This window comes from Sinocyclocheilus grahami, unplaced genomic scaffold (genome assembly GCF_001515645.1).
Source record: "Sinocyclocheilus grahami isolate Dianchi unplaced genomic scaffold, SAMN03320097.WGS_v1.1 scaffold44.1, whole genome shotgun sequence".
Taxonomy (NCBI): domain Eukaryota; kingdom Metazoa; phylum Chordata; class Actinopteri; order Cypriniformes; family Cyprinidae; genus Sinocyclocheilus; species Sinocyclocheilus grahami.
In genome coordinates, this window is record NW_015505223.1 from 536,994 (window position 1) to 559,176 (window position 22,183).

General features: G+C 33.6%; 1 protein-coding gene across 1 annotated transcript in view; it reads right to left on the reverse strand.

Moving 5' to 3' along the window:
- The window catches only part of cacna1da (calcium channel, voltage-dependent, L type, alpha 1D subunit, a), a 103,553-nt gene that overhangs the window by 69,116 nt on the left and 12,254 nt on the right, over window positions 1-22,183 (reverse strand). Inside the window, exons 4-5 of the mRNA XM_016268276.1 lie at window positions 7,501-7,640; window positions 552-718 (exon numbers count right to left, since the gene is read on the reverse strand). Coding sequence (XP_016123762.1) covers window positions 552-718; window positions 7,501-7,640 — 307 coding nt within the window. The remainder of the gene's footprint in view (window positions 1-551; window positions 719-7,500; window positions 7,641-22,183) is intronic.

Genomic DNA, 22,183 nt, shown 5'->3' on the forward strand with positions numbered 1-22,183 from the left:
AAAAAAGTAAATGTTAACTGAAATAAATTAAAATATATTTAAAACATGTATTTTATTTCAGCTAGTAGCCAAGACAATATTTCTCATTTTTGTTTAGTTTAACTTTAAGTATATATTTTTTTACAATTATTAAAATGAATAAAAACTACGTAGACATTTTTTAAAAATCAAAAACTAATTAAAATGAAAAAAAAACAACAACACAAATTACTATAAATAAAATGAAAGTGAAAACAGAAAATATCAAATTTATAATATTAAAATAACAATGATACTTTTATATAAACAATTTAGAATGCAGTATATACACTGTAAAATGTGTTAACCAACAACTGTAATCTAAAAAGAGCTATTTCTACCCAATTTAACTAAAATTTGTTTTGTTGGTATAGATTATTGTATATTGCATAAATCCAGTTAAATTAGATGTCACCATTTTTTTAAGTGTACTCACTATAAGTGAAGACATAATAACTTTTAAATAGGGACTTCCATTAGTAAATGTATTATTAGTAACGCCTAATGACGAAGGTTTTTTTTTTTTAACTCACTGGGCACTCCTGAGACCAGGCGAAGAGGTCGCAGCACTCGAAAGGCTCTGAGGGCTTTGACATCGAAACCTCCTGGTTTCCCTCCATGGCCGTGAACAGGCGGGAGGCTTCCAGCAGTATCCTTCTCCCCTTCTTTGGTCAAAACTTCCAAGACAACACTAAACAATCTGTGGGGGAAAAACACATAACTCATCGATACCACAAAATATCAATAAAGTATAAATAAAGAAATATAAATAAAATTGTTTATTTAAAAAAAATGGTTTGGTATCTTTACCTACACATTTCAATAAATGTATTTACTGATTGTTTATGCCTTACAAACCTCAAGCAAAGCAAACCTGCTTTGATTTAGACTGATTCAAAGATAGAGCAATCTCAAAGATCTGATTTAAAGAACTCCTTCATTTAAAGGATTCATTGGTAGAACCTTTTCAGAAGAGTCATTTCTTGTGCAACAGCATTGTTTTAATACTATTTATATAGTATTACAGTGTTTATTAATATTTTAAGTTAGTTTTATTTTATATTTTCAGTTTTAAGTTCATAGTTTAAGTTTCAGTAATTCTGTTATGTGCTTTGTCAATTTTATTAGTTTTTAGTTAGCTTTATTTCATTTCAATTTTAGTTTTAGCAATTTTAGTACTTCAACGTCAACTTTGTTTTTATTTATTTATTTTCAGTTAGTTTCCAAAGCAACATTTCTCATTTTTGTATACGTTTTTATACATCTATACCACGTTTTTCATCTAATATTTGTGTTGTATTTTATTTCATATTTATTGCAATTGATAAAAATGTTTTTAATAGTTTTAACAACAATACTGGACTACACTGATTTTGTTTTGTGTGTGTGTGTGTGTTTGTGTGTGTGTATTGGTAACAACATACACACACACACATATATATTTCTCATCAACCAACTTCAGCAAGATCTTGGGGCCGTAAGATCGCATCAGGAATCTTTGTTCATACAGACGTGCAAGTATCAAACTTAGTCGATTTAATTGATGCATTAAGTATCAGTTACACCTTTTTACAAAGGTGTGTTTGAACTCAGTATCTGACGTATCCCTGAAGGCTTTGATCTGTTGAATATACATGCAAAGTGTTCCATAAAATCCATTCTTTATGCCTCTTTCTATGCTGAGTTAAACTTTAACCCTTTCCTATACCAACTGTATGTGTGTGTGTGTGTGTATGTGTATGTTAGACCAGTTTATGTGTGTATGTAGGATGTTAGACCAGTTTATGTGTTTATGTAGTATGTTAGACTAGTTTAAGTGTTTATGTAGTTAATAAAACCTTACTTGTATCACACTTGACGTGTTCATTGTTTGCTCATAACCGGAGTCAATAATCATGCAGATTTACGTTACAAGCTTTTTTTGTACAGTAAGAAAGTTATTTCCCTTAACCAGGAAACTAACGTTCTTAGAATTGACAAGACAGTTGACCCTGAGTGGTCAGCTAAATATCTACAGCGATTCTAAAATATGAATAGTTAATTATAACTAGTTATGGTTAATTATTCATATTTCCCCATGAGCTGATTCGCTACATATATATATATTATTTTGGAGTATATAATCTTTTTCCGTCACTATATACAAATCAGAAGAATAACTTCTATTTTAAGAGCACACAGCATTATATCCTACAAAATATATATATATATTTAAAAATTAAGTTATAAAAACCTAATATAAAAGATGGTTACATTCTTTGAAACTAATATAAAAATTGTTTTATAAAATTGCTTGTAATCTTGATGTAAAGTAGCAGGATTATAGCCAAAATATCAAAACATGTTTGGATTATAAAATAGATAAACCACTTCCAGCATCACATGTCTACGTGACCTTTCATCAATGTGCCAAAACATAAACAGCAAGACATTCAATCTGAACAACATCAGGCGGCATCATCTGCTGTACACATGATAAAAAAGCAGCATGTGATGACCTGAAAGGACCATGGTGCACATCTGAATAATGATGTACTACAGGACCTCGGCAACAGCAGATAAAATAAGAAAAAATATATTTCTATCAAAAATTGTACTTTGAATGCATCCGCTTCTATTACAATAATCACAAGCCTTATTAATGCCGGCGTTTTGCCCTTTAAAGAGTGACTACCTATCTGTGAGTATTCTTGGCTAATCTTCAGCTGCAGGGGTCTGCTCTGCAGGAGCTAAAGATCAAGAGTGACAGCCCCGTGAACAGAGAGACGGGTAGGTGAAGAGAGAGAGGGAGACAGCTCTTCTGCATGAGGCGAACTGATCGAAATGTGACCTAGCTACGCAGTGGACTGTGTGTGTATGAGTGAGATAGAGATGCTGATAAGGAAATACAGAGGAAGAAGAGGAGAGTGTACACAGAATGAGATGATCTACAGAGAAGCCAACAGGCTGAGTGGTGAGAGACACAGATGTAGAAGTTAAGACATTTCATTTTTTTTTTAATTTTCAGACTCGCAAACACTTTCTATTCAGTAAAATGATGAACTGAATTCAGATGATTTAAGTAGGTGATAGCTACAGTGTGGGGTTTGGTTTAGATTAAAAGGAAAATTCTGGGTTCATTTCAAGTTAAAGGGGTCATCGGATGCAAAATTCACTTTTCAAGTTGTTTGAACATAAATGTGTGTTGGCAGTGTGTTTACACATCCATCCTATAATTATAAAAATCCACCCAGTGTTTTTTTTTTAAATCCCTATTTAAAATCCTCTTTCTCAAATCAGGCTGTTCTGAGAGCCCTGTCAGAATGACGTAGTTCTGTACAGGCCCCTCCCACGACAGCACAGACTGGACTGGTGTCTTACCTTAGACCCGCCCTGAGTGACTGTCATCATTTCGCCATTGTGTCGACTCCGGTGCAGGGGAAGACAAGAATGTCTCAGATTAAGTGATTGAGGTGCTTTATTGTTGGATGTAATAATGAATATAGCAGTCGTCATTTACTCCCGACATCGGAGCCGCTGAAGACGCAGAGTATTAACGTTACTTTCGCTTTGATGTGAACGCCCCAATCTGCCTAAATGCGTCTATGTTCATACGAATCATTCGTGATCCAGCCTCATCTACAGAAGAAGTGAGTATGTTTTGTAATGGAATTAATTAGCAAGTTTCACGATGAATGCGGCTAAAGTAAACAGTCTCTCTGAGAGCAGCTCGGAAGAGAGGGGCGGGGCCAGCAGAGCTCATTAAAATTTAAAGCAACATGGACTATAATGGCTTGATAAAAACAGAGCTGATTTTGACAGGTTTAAAAAGGTGTTTTTTACACTACCATTGAGAAATTTTAACCAAAGTATGTTATAGACTTTTAATTAAGACCCTAAAGAATCATATCAGCTTGTGCAAAATGGGCATCCGATGACCCCTTTAAGATCAAATCAACAGAATATGTTGATTCTTAAAAAAAAACCAAAGCAATAAATGAATAAAAAATTAAAATAAATGTACAAAACTGTCAGGGTCGATAAAATATTTTAATGTTTTTGAAAGTCTCATATGCTCACCAAGGCTGCATTAATTTGATCAAAAATACAGTAAAAACAGTAATATTATGAAATAGTATTACAATTTAAAAAACTCTTTTCTATTTTAATATATTTTAAATTTTAATTTATTCCTGTGATTCAAAGCTGATTTTTCAGCATCATTACTCTAGTCTTCAGTGTCACATGATCCTTCAGAAATCATTCTAATATGCTGATTTGCTGCTGAAGAATAATTTCTTATTATTATCAATGTTAAAAATTGTTGTGCTGCCTCATATTTTGTGGAAACTGTTTTTTTCATGATTCTTTTAAAGTTCAAAAGAACTGCATTTATTTGAAACTGAAATATTTAGTTACATTATAAATGCGACCCCAAACTTTTGTATTGTTAGTTGTTTTTTTTTTTTTAAATATAGCAGAAATCGGGGTTACAGTAAGACACTTACAATGAATCGAATAGGGTACAATAGTACAGACAGGAGTGTAATTTATATGCATGTCAACATGATTTTAGTGTGAACGAAACCTTTACTAAAGTTTTCTGTGTAAAGTCTAGTCTTCAGTGTCACATGATCCTTCAGAAATCATTCTAATATGCTGATTTGCTGCTGAAGAATAATTTCTTATTATTATCAATGTTAAAAATTGTTGTGCTGCCTCATATTTTGTGGAAACTGTTTTTTTCATGATTCTTTTAAAGTTCAAAAGAACTGCATTTATTTGAAACTGAAATATTTAGTTACATTATAAATGCGACCCCAAACTTTTGTATTGTTAGTTGTTGTTTTTTTTTTAAATATAGCAGAAATCGGGGTTACAGTAAGACACTTACAATGAATCGAATAGGGTACAATAGTACAGACAGGAGTGTAATTTATATGCATGTCAACATGATTTTAGTGTGAACGAAACCTTTACTAAAGTTTTCTGTGTAAAGTTATATCCAATTTTACAACTTCTAAAACCCTAAAGCTACCGTAAAATTGGTGAGAACAACTTAACAGCTCAAATAATAAATCAGTTTTAATTGAAGAATTCATTTACTTGTATTTCTAAAATTAAATGCTTCACAATTCTGCTTTTAAATAATCAGAAAAATTGGCCCCATTAACTTTCAACACAAGTACCACATCATAACACTGATTTTGGCTCTTTTAAAAAAATATATATTTTAAATATTTTAGTTTAAATATTTTTTGTAGTAATCAACATTAAGCTACAGATGCTGTTGATCAAGCTTGTAACTATAAAGAACCCAGAATATTACTTTAAATATCAGTTGAATGTAAATGCGGTCTCGCTCTTCATGCAAATTAGATTTCATGAATATCAAGTTGTATATAATTCTCAAATGGCACACTCTCAGTAACCACTGTATAATGCATAGACGTTATTAAAGCAAATGCTAAATGTAGTACGACAGTGTCACTTTTGAACATATGTTGCTCCATTTTTTGAAACAGATCAGTATTTTATCTAATAATATTACTTGACTACAATGTTTGATTACACCAGCTGCAAATGATTTGCCTGATTATGTATAAAATGTCAAATTTATCAAAATTATATTGAGGAGAAAGACACAAAGAGGTGTCAACTGGCCAAATCTGGAGCCTTTGTCTACTACAAATTTGAAGAAAGACATATTTTCAATGTGTAAGAAGTGTCTAAAATTAGTTTTAAAGCAAATGCTCAACGTAGTAATCCAGAGAACACTTATTTTCTGTATAGAGACGCAGTTGTGTTACGCAGCACAAGTGTTTGTCAGTGTGAAAGCACAACGTGATCCTGATGGTGCAGTTACACTGCTTGTGCTTACACACACTGCTTATGCATGCGCTATGAAACAGGCCTGAGGCACGGACAAAAGACGAGCAGCTTTCTTCTTCTTCCTTTTATCTTTGGGCTTCTGCATCTTTTTTAGGCTGATACAGTAGAAAGTGACATGAAATGAAAACATTGTAATAAAAACCAGTCTGAGGAGGTTAAGGATTACTCCTCGTCTGCCACATCTTAAAAAAAAAAAAAACAGTTGATATAAAGCAAGTAAGGCTGGCAAATGGACACTGGAAGAGTAGGTCACCAGCAAACATGGTTTTTGAATATAGTTCATCTGAGAATAAAAGAGTGAGTAATACAGTCCACGATGAACTCTAATCTAAAATCAGGAGATGCGCCACAGAGGCTGGTATAATGAGACAGTACAGAGAAAGACTGCAGCTCAGGTCTTTTCTGGGTCATATAGCCGCATGAGGAGTGTGCGTGTGTGAGCGTGTGTTGGGAGTTGAGGAGAAGGTGAAGAGCCACAAAGGAGGAAAATTTGTGAAAGTGACATTTTAGAAGATGATGGAATAAAGGAAACAGGAAGAGAAAGAAAATGAGATGATACATTGGCATATACTGTATGTCTTAACCTTATCTTTCTTAAGTGCCATCCTTCTACATATAGACTACTGTTCAAAAGTTTGGGGTCAGTAAGATTTTTATTTTTTTATTTTTTTTAGAGAGAGAGAGAGAGAGAGAGAGAGAGAGAGAAATTAATACTTCTAATCAGCAAGGATGCATTAAATGAAACAAAAGTGACCTTAAAAATATAATGTATAATGCTGCCAAATTCCAAATGGAAATAAAAATATCTATTCATCAAAGAAAACACAGCTTCCAGAAAAATGTTAAGCAGTAAAACTGCTTTCAAAATTGATAATAATGAGAAATGTTTCTTGAGCAGCAAATCATATGACAATGTGAGGGATCATGTAACGATGATGAAAATTCAGCTTTGCGTCACAGGAACAAATTGCATTTTAAAATATATTCAAATAGAAAACAGTTCTTTGAAATGTGAATAATATTTTTTATATTTAATATTTAAAAGTTTTTACTGTATTTTCCATCAAATAAATGCAGCCTTGGTGAGAACATATAAATGTATAGATATATAAATACATATGCATATTGCATATATAAATAAATGTATCATTTATTTAATTTATGTTGCATAATTTTTTTTCATTTAGCCATTTTTATTTGTTGTTATTACTTTATTGCTAATATTATCAGCTGCTAATGTTTTGACAATATAAATATAAAATGTACAATTTGAATTAAATTGAGGGGGAAAAAAACAAGAAATCAAGGAGGAAAAAAATAAAAGTGACAGAAAAAGATGTGCTGTTTGTAATCGAGGTGATGTGCAAAAACTTTGAGTTAACCTGTGTGAACAGTACGCTCTTAAAAATAAAAGGTTTTCACAGCAGTGGCACTGAACCATTTTGTGAACAGCTCTTAAAAGAACCATTTTTCTCCTTATTGTGAAGAACATTTTAATATTCAGAAGAACCTTTTTTTCAATGGAAAGGCTCCATGGATGTTCATGGAACCATAGAACCTTTATATTTTAGAGTGTAGCAAAGCTTTAGAATATAAGCAGACAAAACATACCCTATGACGACAATGACGAAATCCAGCATGTTCCATCCGTTTCGGACATATGCGTTCTGATGCATCACCAAGCCATATGCTACGATCTTCAGGAAGGTTTCGATAGTGAAAATGATAAGGAAGGCATATTCAACTGTTTCCTGTACGAGACAGAAGAGGGAGAGAGAGAAACAAATCGATAAGATGTGAAGAGTGTACAATAAATGCCTTTCCAACCCAAAATTAATTATTTGAGAGTGAAAACAAGTAAATTAAATGAAAATTAGAAATATAGTTCATGATTTGAGTTATCATCATGCCTGTAACACAAACACTCACTTATGTTTAAATGAGTCATGAAATGTACAAATCTAAATGTTCTTTATATTTAGACATAAATAAGGAAGCTTATAATATGGACGGTAATTGAGACTTATTATCCCACAATTCATAGTTTTCTCACAATTATCAGAATTGTGAGATATTAACTCAGAATTGAGAGTTTATTTCTTGCAATTTTGAGTTTATAAAGTCAGAATTGTGAGATAAAAACTTGCAACTGCAAAAAAAAATCTGAATTGTGAGAAATTGCACAGTTATGTTTGTCGGTGGCGGAAACAAACAAAAAAAGAATTGTGATTTAATTTAGAATTCTGAAGGGAAAAAAGCAGACTTGAGATATGTATACTCAGAATTCTGGAGAAAAAAAAAAGTGAGATAAACTCAGAATTGCAAGGAAAAAAGTCTGAATTATGAGACACAAAGTCGCAATTATCTTTTTTTATCCCGTCACTCTACAATGAATAAGAAATGATAATCAAAATGTGTTAGTCACATAAAATAAAGATAAAAAATGATAATTCTTTCAACTTTTTTGATGCAAAAAACTTCAAAAGCTAACCTCCAGAAACATAATATAAATGACTCTATATATCATTACCATTTTATCTCCATGTCTTGGAAACTGTACTAGCATAAACAAATTAATGCCATCAAAAATTATAATAGAATAAATGTTATGAGGGAAAATATTGTTCCATGTGATTTGCCTTTTAGTTACTCCACGGCACCTCAACAATAGTGCTACATTACTAAAACTGCACGCGTATTGTTTTTGAAGAATTAAAGCACGCGGCTCAGTCATGGCAGTGGCTAGTGGGTTGTTTTCTGTGCATTGATGGTGTTAGACACAGTCATTTAACTTGTCAAATAGCATCTCTTTATACAAACACACACACAGACTCAAGCTTTCTCCTTTATGTGTGTGTGACAGCTGTGCAAAGGTTGCACAATGAAAGAGGGTAGTTGGTGTGCGTGCGTGCGTGCATGTGCATTTAAGTGTAAGGACATTTGTGAAGATTTCATACGCTGTGGGCCTCGTTTTGCCAACATTTTACAGACGACTGAATGGAGCACTTAGCCCTGTGTAACAGAGAAAGAGCCTTTTGTTACAGCAGGAAAAGAGTAACCCGGGCTCACTGATCCTGCTACTACAGAGAGAGAGCAAGAGAGATATGAGTGACGGCAGCAGAGAGAAGTTGCCGCTGCACTGAATATGAGATATTTACAGGATGTCAAAGAGGCAATCGAAAAACAGATGAGACAAAAAAAGCACACACACACACACACACATGACAGAAACAAACAAATGCACTTGTTCAAAATTCTAATCTAGTACACATTTAAAGCATATCTATCCACCTAACAATCTGATAACCAATACATATTTAAATAGTAAATTATTTATACATCATGTATTTTTGTAAGTTATTACATTTGCAAATGAAGTATTTGTTGTACTGCCTTTAATTTTCGATGAAATGAAATGAAATGAAATAAAAACACAGTAACTACAACAATACTCTGCTGGCACTGTGAAAGAACAATTAAACCTATATACATATTTTTTCATTGAATATTTTTTTTCTCCATTTTCTCTGAATCTGAACAAAGTTCAGCCAAATCTGTCAAAGGACAGATAGAGCAGATTTCAGTGGAGCACAGTCATGAGAATCACCATTATAATAATTTGATAAAAATAAAATAGGATGATGTTTAATAATATAATGCGATATATATATTAACAGTGATTTCATATACAGTATATGCATGTACCTGTATACATATATATATATATATATATATATACACACACACACACACACACACACACACACATACATATACATATGTGCGCGCACACACACACACATTTTATATATTTATAAAACACACACACACACACATATAACTTTGATATATTTATAAAAAAGGTAATTCATAAAAATGTTACAATGATGCAAAAACATATATATATAATGCAATTTCTATTAATTGCATAATTAATCAAATTTTATTTTCTTCTGATTTTAGGGAGAAACATGGTCAATATTTCCATGCCATTGACCGAAAGAGCAAGTAAAATTCATATTTTAAATACGACCACTTTAAATGATGGGCTTTGCTAACAAAGCAGCCTTTAACTTGTTATATTGAGCAAATTAACAACACTGAAACAAATTTACATATCAAATAAACAAACAGGAGCAGAAGAGCTTCATTAAGCGATATGCGGTTGAGGACAATGTAATACAGCATTCCCAATCCATTACCCCTCTACTTTATTCATCCATCAGCAGAGTGTGAGAACAGAGAGAGAGAGAGAGAGAGAGAGAGAGAGAGAGAGGAAAACAGAGGCCTGTGGGCAATCCATAAATATCTCTGACTCATCTCTGCTTATTTATGCTCTAAAGACTAACTGTACATACTCTCTCTCTCTCACACACACACACACACACACACACACACACAAACCATCATTAGCTAGTTAACTAAAACAAAAACATCTCACAAACACATGCCCTTGTGTTCCACACATGCAAATGTCACCTTCAACATCAAAACCTCAACATCCCTTTTATGTTAATGAAGTCTGTTTTAATTGTTTTGGTTAATGTTGTGGTACATTTTTGTCCGGGTATTTGTTAAGAGCAAAAAAAAACAAAACAACATAAAACATAAACTCTACCTTTGTTCAAAACAGCCATACAGTGATCTGGTTTAAAGTTACAAAGTCTTTATAATGGATTTGTTTTACAAACATGTAGCTTTTCACTTCACAAGATGTTAATTGATGGACTGGAGTCGTGTGGATTACTTGTGGATTATTGTGATGTTTTTATCAGCTGTTTGGACTCTCATTCTGATGGCACCCATTCACTGCAAAGGATCCATTGCTTAATATATTTCTCCAAATCTGTTCTGATGAAGAAACAATCTATGTTTTTGATGGCCTGGGGTGAGGAAATTTTCATTTTTGGATAAACCATTCCTTTTACCCCAAAAAAACTCACCTTCAAGTCATTAAAAATATATATGATTTTTTTCTTCCATAAAACACAGAGCAGAATGTTTTGAGATGTTTGTGAGAAGTCCATGCTGCTCTTTACCATATAATGTAAGAATGTAGATGGTGATCAAGGGCTGTCAAGCTCTAAAAAAGACAGAAAAGCACTATAAAAGTGGTCCATATGACTTGCAAGGACAAGAGCAGCACGGACATTCAGCCAAATATCTTATTTTGTGCTCCACAGAAGAAAAAAGTATCAATTATTTATTTTAGAAAGAACTATTCCTTTAAACTCAAAGCTACTTTGAGTAACATTGACTAATTTGATATCAGTCCACAAACATAATGCAAATCAAGTCTATATATTACAGTAAAATAATCAGTACAATAGAGTGGAATAACAAAAATGAATCAGTGTATGAGGAATCTTACAGGGCGAATTAATGAAATCCTGTAACTGCTTGATGGAATTATTAATAATAAACTGATTCACAGAAAAATGTGAGCAGGGAAATACTGCCATAAATGAATATTAAATCCACCAAGAAGGCTATTTTGATTCTGATTTTGTTCTTTTTAGTGTTTTGATCTATTCTATAATTGCTAAATACAGCACGTCATTTAGCATAAATCATTGTTTTGAAATGAAGCATGTAAACACGCACACACACACACACACACACACACACACGAGCAGGCAAATTTGTGCATGTGGCGAATAGCTGCCGTGACATGACTCAGTGTGACATCACATCGTTTATCATCCCGGAAACATCACATTGTCCTCTGATCAAAGTAACAGAATATATACGGCACATACCAGCACATGCACTACATTCATTGGCAACTAAATATCAATAAATCAAAAATGACTTATATCAGCCATTCAGAAAAAAAATTATACAGCTTACAAGATTAAAGGCATGAACTAATTTATATTTTATTTTATGAATGGTATTTGTCCATGCAAAATTCACCATAATAATTGCCAGGCCAAATCCATAGCAAATGTGGTTGCTAAGCTGAGTGGTTTCTATATAGATTATATATAATAGATTTTTTATAGTCAAAAACACAAATGTGTGAGCATGTAACAAGAGAAAAGTTAATATTTATACTTAGGGTTAGTGATTTGATCACAAACTCCAAAAGCAATTTATGATATAATTATCTATACACATACTAAATTAGCTTTTTAGTTTACCAAATTTAGTTTTAGAGCTTAGAGCATTAAATGAATTACACATTTTAATACATCATAAATTACCTGTTATGCATTAATTTTATTAAAGGGGTCATATAAGGCGATTTCAAGTTTTCCTTTCTCTTTGGAGTGTTACAAGCTCTTGGTGCATAAAGAAGATCTGTAAAGTTGCAAAGACTAAAGTCTCAAATCCAAAGAGATATTCTTTATAAAAGTTAAGAGTTAACCACGCCTACCTAAAACGGCTCATTCTAACACGCCCCCACATGCCTACGTCACTATGAGGGAAGATTTGCATAACGCTGCCCAAATGTTCACGCAAAGAAAGAAGGCGTAACTTTTATTCTCGCTGTAATATTGTTGTTGCCGCCGCCATGTCATGAAGGCGCTGTGTGTTTCATTGTGAAAGCGAAACTACTTTGTTTGGCCTTCCAAAAGAGGATGATATCTGCTCCGTCATGCCTAGAGCTGATCCGTGCTGGTCACTGAGGAAAAACATCAACTTCGCACTGTGGATCGCCGGATCGGCTTTCACCGTGGACGAAGCGGAGTCCAGCCCGGGGTCGTCCCATATGGTTGCCGCAAGCCCGCCGGCCGCCGCTCACTCTAGCCCCTGGCCTCCGCTCACTCAAGCCCGCCGCTGTGCATTTCTCCGATCCCAAATGCAGACATGGTTTTATGTTTACATGGCGCGATGCAACGCAATGCGTAAAAAGACAGTATAAGTCATTATAATCCGTAATTATGTCCCCACTGGATGCAACAAATGCTTCGTTTATAATGGGTTTTAATATTTTTGCTCCAGCCGGGACACGGCATCAAAATATGGTAGGGGCGTAACATTTCCGTCACACGCTTGAGGTATTCGACCAATCACAATGCACTGGATAGCTGACCAATCAGAGCACACCTCGCTTTTCAGAACGATGAGCTTTGTAAAAATCGACACGTTTCAGAAAGGCGGGGCATAGAGGAGAAACAATAATGTACAGTATGTGGAAAATAATGTGTTTTTTGAACCTTAAACTGCATAAACATTTCATTACACCAAATACACAAAATAATGTTCTTTTTAGCAACATCATATGACCCCTCTAAGGAAAATCATTGCATATAACAATATTAGATAGAAGTCCCCAAATGAAGACAATTCAAAAACAATATTGTGGCAAATGAGTAAAGTAATAGACTAAAAGTTGCTTTAGAAGCCGATATATTGATTGCTTTGTCTCCTTAGCATTGAACAGAACCCTATCAATGATCCACAGTCCACAGCAATCCATTTTTATAAATGAGTTTGTCAATCTGTCTCAGGCGGACATATATATGCATTGTGGAATGTGCATGAGAATGGCTGCTTATCAAATACAAGGGAGAACCTTCTATGAAATATTAATAACTGATTATATTTTAGTCGATGTATACTTTATTTCCTCCCGTGAGCTTTTTGTTTTTATATGTTTTTTTATTGTTTTTTTTGCATGGTAAAATAAAACCCATATTCTATTATAAGCTGTAGTTTGCCTTTTTTGACAAATAATTTGACAAATATAATAACATGTTCCTCACATTTTGATGGTTTAATTACACTTGCAGGTCCATTAAAAGCAAACATTGTTTACTTTTGGCCACTACTGTATATATATTATAGATATTATAACATCATAGTTATATTCATATGTTATATTCTATTATTTTATTTATTTATTATAACACACTGCACATTTCTTAACTTTACTTGAAAAAAAATTCAATATAGTAGTTAACTTGAATATATAGAGTAACCTTAAACTAGATTTTTCTAAGGCAATAAGTTTGCAAGATTCTTTTTCAGTAATGTTAACATTGAAATTTACAGTGTAAATATAATGAATCGCTCTTAATGAAGGTACTGAAAAGCCCTTTTTTAATGTATAAATTTACATGCACATTGAGGTCTTGATGTCCTTTAATTTCAAGGTAGTAAAAGCATCGTGACACGGCTGAAACTTGGGATTTCTGAGCGACAGGACAAACGCATTAAGACATCTCTCTACCTCCTCTACTTCCATCTTTCTTTCTCTCTCTCTCTTGTCTCTATAGATAAGTCAGTCTACACCAGGAAAGCTGGAGGGAGCGGAGACCACTTCATAAAGTCGCCCCTCTCTACCTCCTACAGTGTGTGTTTGTGTGTGGGCTTGTTGAACAAGAGTGACAAACAACCATGTCCCGGCACAGGACGTGCTTTGCCCCAGAAAAAAAAAGAGGAACACAAATAGAAAGGATCCTGATCCCAAACACGCTATAGAAATATGATGGTATTTCCAATGACCTTGCAGTGAATGCATGAAGACAGGCAGATGAATGCAGCATCTATTCCACCTCCTCTCTCGCTCTCTCTCAGCCGTGCGATCCTGAATCTCATCTTCTCGTTCAGTAACCCAGCAACAAACCGCATCCTTTCACATGATGAAGAGCTGCTCAGAATCAGGTCTTCGGGGTGCTGTTCCCCCCCCCCTGACCACTGAGGGGCAGTGTGTAGGGGCAGCAGTGGACAGACAGGCACATGCAATAAATGACTGAATACTAATGAGGAGATAAAGGTCCTGCACCAAAGATCTCCCTCAAAACATAATCATCTGCCATCATACTGCATCTCGGATTCCATTCAGATATTCATTTATCACACGATGACCTCTGGAGCAAAGCAATTTCACCTGAAAATGTGGTCTCTGATTGAACGGAGGGGACTATCAAAGCAGAAACATTTGAGCTAGAGTGCAAAAGCATTAGTTCTTAGTTATTTAGACACCTTCAGGTCAAATCCATTTAAATCTGTCATTCATGAAACACAACTAAGCAGCTCTTTTCATACAATGAAAGTCATTCAGTTTTATTGTATGTTCAAGAGGTGCTTGGACATACACAACCGTTCAAAATTTGGGCTCGGTAAGATTTTTCAATGTTACAAAGTCTCTTATGTTCATCAAGGCTGCATTTATTTAGGCCTCTGTGATTTCTGTGATAAGCAGAAAAGTTTCACTTTAAGATTTGAAGATTTTAATTATTGAACAGATAACTTGAACAGAAATATATTACTATTGTACAGTAGAATTAATGTATGTTTCTAAGTGATAACACTTACATTTTTCTTCAGTGTTTTAATTTTAACAGTAAATCTGTTGTCCAACACTTTGCTTGCCAAAAAAAAAAACTGTCAATTTGTCATTTGATTGCATTTTAAAAGCTTAATTAAACTGTTAATGTTTTATGCTCATTTGATTGTTTTTGATACACTTTTTGCAATCAAACAACACCGAATAAAGAAGAATTTTTTTAAATTCCAAATTCAATTGTATATTAAATTATTGAAGTGTTGTGTTATGAATTCAATTGATTAGACGTGCTTTTTGAAAAAAAAAAATATATGCACAACAGATCTACTGTTAAAATGAAAACACAAAGAAAAATCTTTGCAAATTATTGCAAAAAGCATTTGCTAATAATTTTTTTATTATGTAAATTACAGTGGGTTATAAATTTACAGCTTGATGCAAAGTAAAACTGTGAGAAAGCTAATAGAAAAATTATCCCATTTAACCAAACATTGATAAATGCTTCCCACCGTCTCCAAATAAGCAACAGGATGTTCCATTCATGCAGTAAAGATCTTAGACAAAGCTCCACTAAATAAGGCTGTATTGTATCCAAACATCAGCACAGAAGTCAGAACAGCAACAGAGCTGAAGTAAACCAGGTCTTTGTAATGAAAACAGTTGCTAGTTAGTCATTTATAGAGGTTTCATTTCTAAAACTTACATTTAACACATGGGCAGTCTTCTTGGACAAACATGTCTTGTTTAATGTGTCAGAAATCCTTATAATAATCCAGAATCCTTTTTAGTCCAGTTATTTACAACCACGACAAATACAGTCTGTTTGCCATTTCAGGCACTGCAAAAATAAACTACCTTTTATATTATGGCTGTATCTGCATCTATTATGTCTGTGTGTCCCTGCGAGTGCCTCAGCACATTAGTAAGTGGGATTCTGAAATCCGGCTTGACTCAATGGCCATCAGCAAGATCGCTTATTTATGCCTGAGCACGAGATCACCTGAGGAAAACTCAGGACGCAGTGCTGATGCCAGAGACTCATATACACACAGTATTCAGAGCAGCACCACCAGCAGCTTCTGCACTTACACACAAACACCTGAACACCACTGAACACTGAATCTGAGTGCTTGAGGAAAAGACAGAAATGGGAAAAAAACGAAAACTTGTGTGTTCTGTATTAGTCACAAACTGTCAGGAAAATGACAGTCTTTCATCGCTTCACAAATCTCCACAGCAATCAAAATTGTGTTTTGTATTTATAAAAATTTAAGCTAATAAGCTAATAGTTTAAGAAAAAGACAAGAACTTTGAGTCATCTCCTCAACTCTCTCTAAACAAATAAAACATATTTTTCTATTATATCAGAACAACAAAAAAGGGTTGTTAAAAACAACTTTACACCTCTGAAATGGATTTTCTATTATATAATAATATTGTAATTCTGCAGCCCAATTTTCATGAGCAAATCAAATCACAATAGATCAAATCAATCCCGGCTTATATTTTTGCATTATGCTATAAATGCATGTCATCCTAAAATAAATAAATAAATAAATAAAAATGTAATATTTCAGAAAAACGTTTAAAAAAGTTAAAAAAAAATCTATTTCAGAAAATTCTGATGATCAAGTCCAATCACAATTTATAAAAATCAATCCCGGCTTATAATTTTCCATCATGCTGTAAATGCATGTTATCCTAAACAATCAATCAGTTAATAAACAAATAAATAAATAAATATTTAATATTTCAGGGGGAAAAAAACAAGTTAAAAAGACTTTCTCCACCTCTGGATTTTCTATTATACAATAATATTGTAATACTAAAGCCCTATATTCAAAATCAAATTAAATCACAATAGATCAAATCAATCCCGGCTTATAATTTTTGCTCATGCTGTAAATGCACATTATCCTAAAGTGAAAAAAGAAAAGAAAATATTAAAATACATTAAATTAACAAACAAATTAAATAACAGTAGATTAAATCAAACCCGTTATAGTTTTCCTCACTAAAATTCTGCTTCACTCAGAAATATTTAAGATTATGAATGCTGGCATTTCATACTGTCTCTACATTAGAGCATGACATTTACATTAATTCATTTAACTGATGCTTTTATCCTAAACGACTTAATGGTACATGTGCAATAACATGGTCATAAATGAAATGGCTGTAACTATAACTAATTAATTGTATTAAAGATACAATTTGAAATGTTAGCAAATGCATTGAGAGCATGTAATTTAGATCAAGCTCCATGAGTCTCTCTCTCTCTCACTCCATTACACAGAATCCTATAATCGAAATCCATATAAAACACACACAGCCATATAAATCAAACACTTCCATCAATATTACACGTGCATATACACACGAACGGACAGTGGCTTTCCAAAGCCATCAAACCCACACACGCTAAGATAAAGAGCACTGGGAAGTCAGCGCATCTGGTGAAAATAAGCAGTTAGCTAAGTGATTAAACATACACTTCAGCCTTCATCACCGCTGGCGTCTGGAGACACAGCCAGACACACAAACACACACGTCTCATTCCCCTCAAGAGAAATTTGTGGCTTCTCCTCCTAAACAGGTGTATGCTTAACATCTGTCTTTTCCTCAAACTTCTAATGGTGCAGTTTTGCACTTGGGACTGATTTCATCTCAAATTTTGCTCTATTTTAAGCTTGTCTTATCTCACGGTGATTCTAATATAGGTTAAACCTGACAAATGTGTGGAAATTATGGAGTTAAGCTTACATAAGCCAGAATGTGCTGTGTTTGCTGTTATTAGTCCTTTCTTGTAGAGATAAATGTGTTCTATAATGATGTTAAAATCTGAAAAATCTACATTGTGGTCAAAAGATTCATAAAGGGATTAGTTTGCTATCAAAAAAGTACCAAAGTACTGCATTAAAAAAAAATGAATGGGTAAAAATGCCACTGAAAGTGAGCAAAATGCCAGCTAATTCAAACTGTTTGGGCAAAAAAGCTCCTTGCTTTCAGTGTAGTATTAACAAAATCTTATACATTACATAAAATTCTATTCTAATCCAAGTTAATCATTCTAATTATTCAGTTGAAAAACTTATTTAAATGAACTGAGTTGAAGTATTTGTCACAAATGGGGCACACGGAGTAGGGCTGTCAAAAATTTTTTTTCTTCGAATTCAAAATAAAAATCCACATTTGAATGCAAAAACGTTGCATTCAAATTTTAGGTGTGCGTCAGGCAGCCTTATCAGTGGCGCACAAAATGCGACGACGATGTAAAGTGTCGTTGCATTTTAATGCTTTTGTTAGCCTGTCCATTTGAAGCCACTAGATGCGGTGCTGCTACGTTGTTCATTCAAAATATTGCCGAAAAATAGAACAATCAATGCGGGGAAGATGTTGTTTACGTCAAAACCGAAACCAAGCCGTTCACACAGAATGCATATTTATCGCATTTTTTAGAGGGACTATCAAAATTGCACTCGCGTCTTGCACATTTTGCATTATGCTATAAATGCATGTCATCCTAAAATAAATAAATAAATAAATAAAAATGTAATATTTCAGAAAAACGTTTAAAAAAGTTAAAAAAAATAATTTTTCTCCACCTCTCAAATGGACTTTCTATTATACAATAATATCGTAATACTAGAGCATTTTTTTCATGATCAAATCAAATCACAATATATAAAATCAATCGCGCCTTATAATTTTATTTCATGTTAAATGCATGTTTAAAAGAAAATGTTAAAGATATTAACAATAAAAAATAAACAACAAATTCTAATATAAAAAAAAATCTATTTCAGAAAATCCTGATGATCAAGTCCAATCACAATTTATAAAAATCAATCCCGGCTTATAATTTTCCATCATGCTGTAAATGCATGTTATCCTAAACAATCAATCAGTTAATAAACAAATAAATAAATAAATATTTAATATTTCAGGGGGAAAAAAACAAGTTAAAAAGACTTTCTCCACCTCTGGATTTTCTATTATACAATAATATTGTAATACTAAAGCCCTATATTCAAAATCAAATTAAATCACAATAGATCAAATCAATCCCGGCTTATAATTTTTGCTCATGCTGTAAATGCACATTATCCTAAAGTGAAAAAAGAAAAGAAAATATTAAAATACATTAAATTAACAAACAAATTAAATAACAGTAGATTAAATCAAACCCGTTATAGTTTTCCTCACTAAAATTCTGCTTCACTCAGAAATATTTAAGATTATGAATGCTGGCATTTCATACTGTCTCTACATTAGAGCATGACATTTACATTAATTCATTTAACTGATGCTTTTATCCTAAACGACTTAATGGTACATGTGCAATAACATGGTCATAAATGAAATGGCTGTAACTATAACTAATTAATTGTATTAAAGATACAATTTGAAATGTTAGCAAATGCATTGAGAGCATGTAATTTAGATCAAGCTCCATGAGTCTCTCTCTCTCTCACTCCATTACACAGAATCCTATAATCGAAATCCATATAAAACACACACAGCCATATAAATCAAACACTTCCATCAATATTACACGTGCATATACACACGAACGGACAGTGGCTTTCCAAAGCCATCAAACCCACACACGCTAAGATAAAGAGCACTGGGAAGTCAGCGCATCTGGTGAAAATAAGCAGTTAGCTAAGTGATTAAACATACACTTCAGCCTTCATCACCGCTGGCGTCTGGAGACACAGCCAGACACACAAACACACACGTCTCATTCCCCTCAAGAGAAATTTGTGGCTTCTCCTCCTAAACAGGTGTATGCTTAACATCTGTCTTTTCCTCAAACTTCTAATGGTGCAGTTTTGCACTTGGGACTGATTTCATCTCAAATTTTGCTCTATTTTAAGCTTGTCTTATCTCACGGTGATTCTAATATAGGTTAAACCTGACAAATGTGTGGAAATTATGGAGTTAAGCTTACATAAGCCAGAATGTGCTGTGTTTGCTGTTATTAGTCCTTTCTTGTAGAGATAAATGTGTTCTATAATGATGTTAAAATCTGAAAAATCTACATTGTGGTCAAAAGATTCATAAAGGGATTAGTTTGCTATCAAAAAAGTACAAACTATACATACATGCATGATGCTGTTTTGTTTCTAATTGTTTAAGCAACTTTATTAATTATATATGGTTTATAAACATTATTTTAAACATTATGCACTCTTTTCAAAAACAAAGGGTGTTATTTTATTACGCTTTGAAGAAACGTGCATAATATTTTGCTCAATGCGCCCTCTTGTGGCCTCAGGAGAGAAGCCAACAGCTTTTTTCCCCCCTAACTGAAATTATGCCTTTTAAATGCGAATATAATTCGAATATTGATAATATTTAAGTAAAAAATTTGAATTTAGTTTTTCATCCATTTTGACAGCCCTAACACAGAGTGGTATACCATCATAAAAGGCACAGAAATGTCCCATTAAATCCACTCCAGTGGGCATATAACATATAACAAAGCAAAACACTTAGTTTCCAATACTATTATCATTATCTTATTTATTTTACTTTATTCTGTGAAGTAATTTGGAGTACTTAAAATATGTAAATTATGACATCAACCTAAATTATTACATAAATTCTGATAATTTAAATTATTAAACATGATTTTAAGCTAAAATGCACATATTTATAAAGTCGAGTATGTATTTTACATGACAACCTCCCATTTTTAATTACCTAGCTTTTTGCAGTTTACTAAAACGGCTCTGTGGTATGACGAATGCATTTATAAATGTCTAAATATTCCATGTAGTCAATATGAGATAACAAAAACAGCATGCATAATTATAAACAAATTAGAAAAATGCAGTTTAAAACAGTCACACTGCAGGACAATGCAGTCACAGCTTGAAATGTCACGTCACCCATCCATTACAATCACTGTACCACGTTACAGTGTTATTTTACATGTAATTATTCCCAAAATATGCCTGCAAGAGGTAACATGCTGGTGTAGTAATAATTAGCTTAATTTAAGAACAACAGAAGTGAATGTAAGGTTTCGATTGTGAGATACATCATGACACGAGTGTGTGTGTGTGTCTGTGTCTGTGTATGGGAAAGGTTGGAGAATGTGAATATTACTGGCCATGAAAAGGGCATGCTTGTACACAGCCGTGTTCAGCAGGAGCTGCCTGGAGCCTTCAATCTACTGCTAGAAATAGTCAGGAATAACCTTATACCAGACTCTGCGTCTCTGTTTTTGTGTCTGATGAAGAAATGTGAGTGTCTAAAGAGTCTTTGGGTCACCTTAGAGATACCAAATGATGGTTTTCCTCACTCAAACCTGCTGCAAGCTACATTTCTGAGCGACATATTGTATGCAAGGAAGGGCAACCGCAAGCCATGTATTGTAGAGAATACTTGACTAGGAAATGTTTGACTCAGGCAGGTACGTCATTAGCGAAGCAAGAACTTGGGGCTTCAGGTTGTGTTGCCTGCTTCTCAAATACTCGACTGAAGATGTTCCTTTTTTGGCAAACTGACGCACAATCTATTAAAAGCAGGAATATTATGGTTAGGGACTGATAACACCAAGTTGTAATATGAAATAATGAAACTAAAGTTGTATTCTATAGTAGACTCACCACTAAAAGGACAACTTTACACCTTAAACAATATAAGTTTCCTGTACGGTAAATAAATTTGAGCTTCACATTACAGGTTTTAAACCTTTCTGAATATCATATCCCATTGACTTTAATTCCAAGTGCATTGGTGTAAACTGAGAGAAGGTCAGAGTTATCATCTGTGTATTTTGCATCACAGACGCTTACGTTGCTTGACTTGTTTTAAACCCAGAACACTCTTTTTGAGAGTTTTCACTTTCTATACTCCAATACTCAACCCTTTATCACCTAGAAAGGCCAAATGAAAGCTGAGACCTTTGGGTAATGAAGTCCCTTAGAAATAGGACACCTAATACACAGGGAACTCATGCATAAAAAGAGGCATAGAAACTAGGGATGCTCCGATCTGCCTTTTTCGCCTCCGATACCGATTCCGATACCTAGGGTTCGGAAT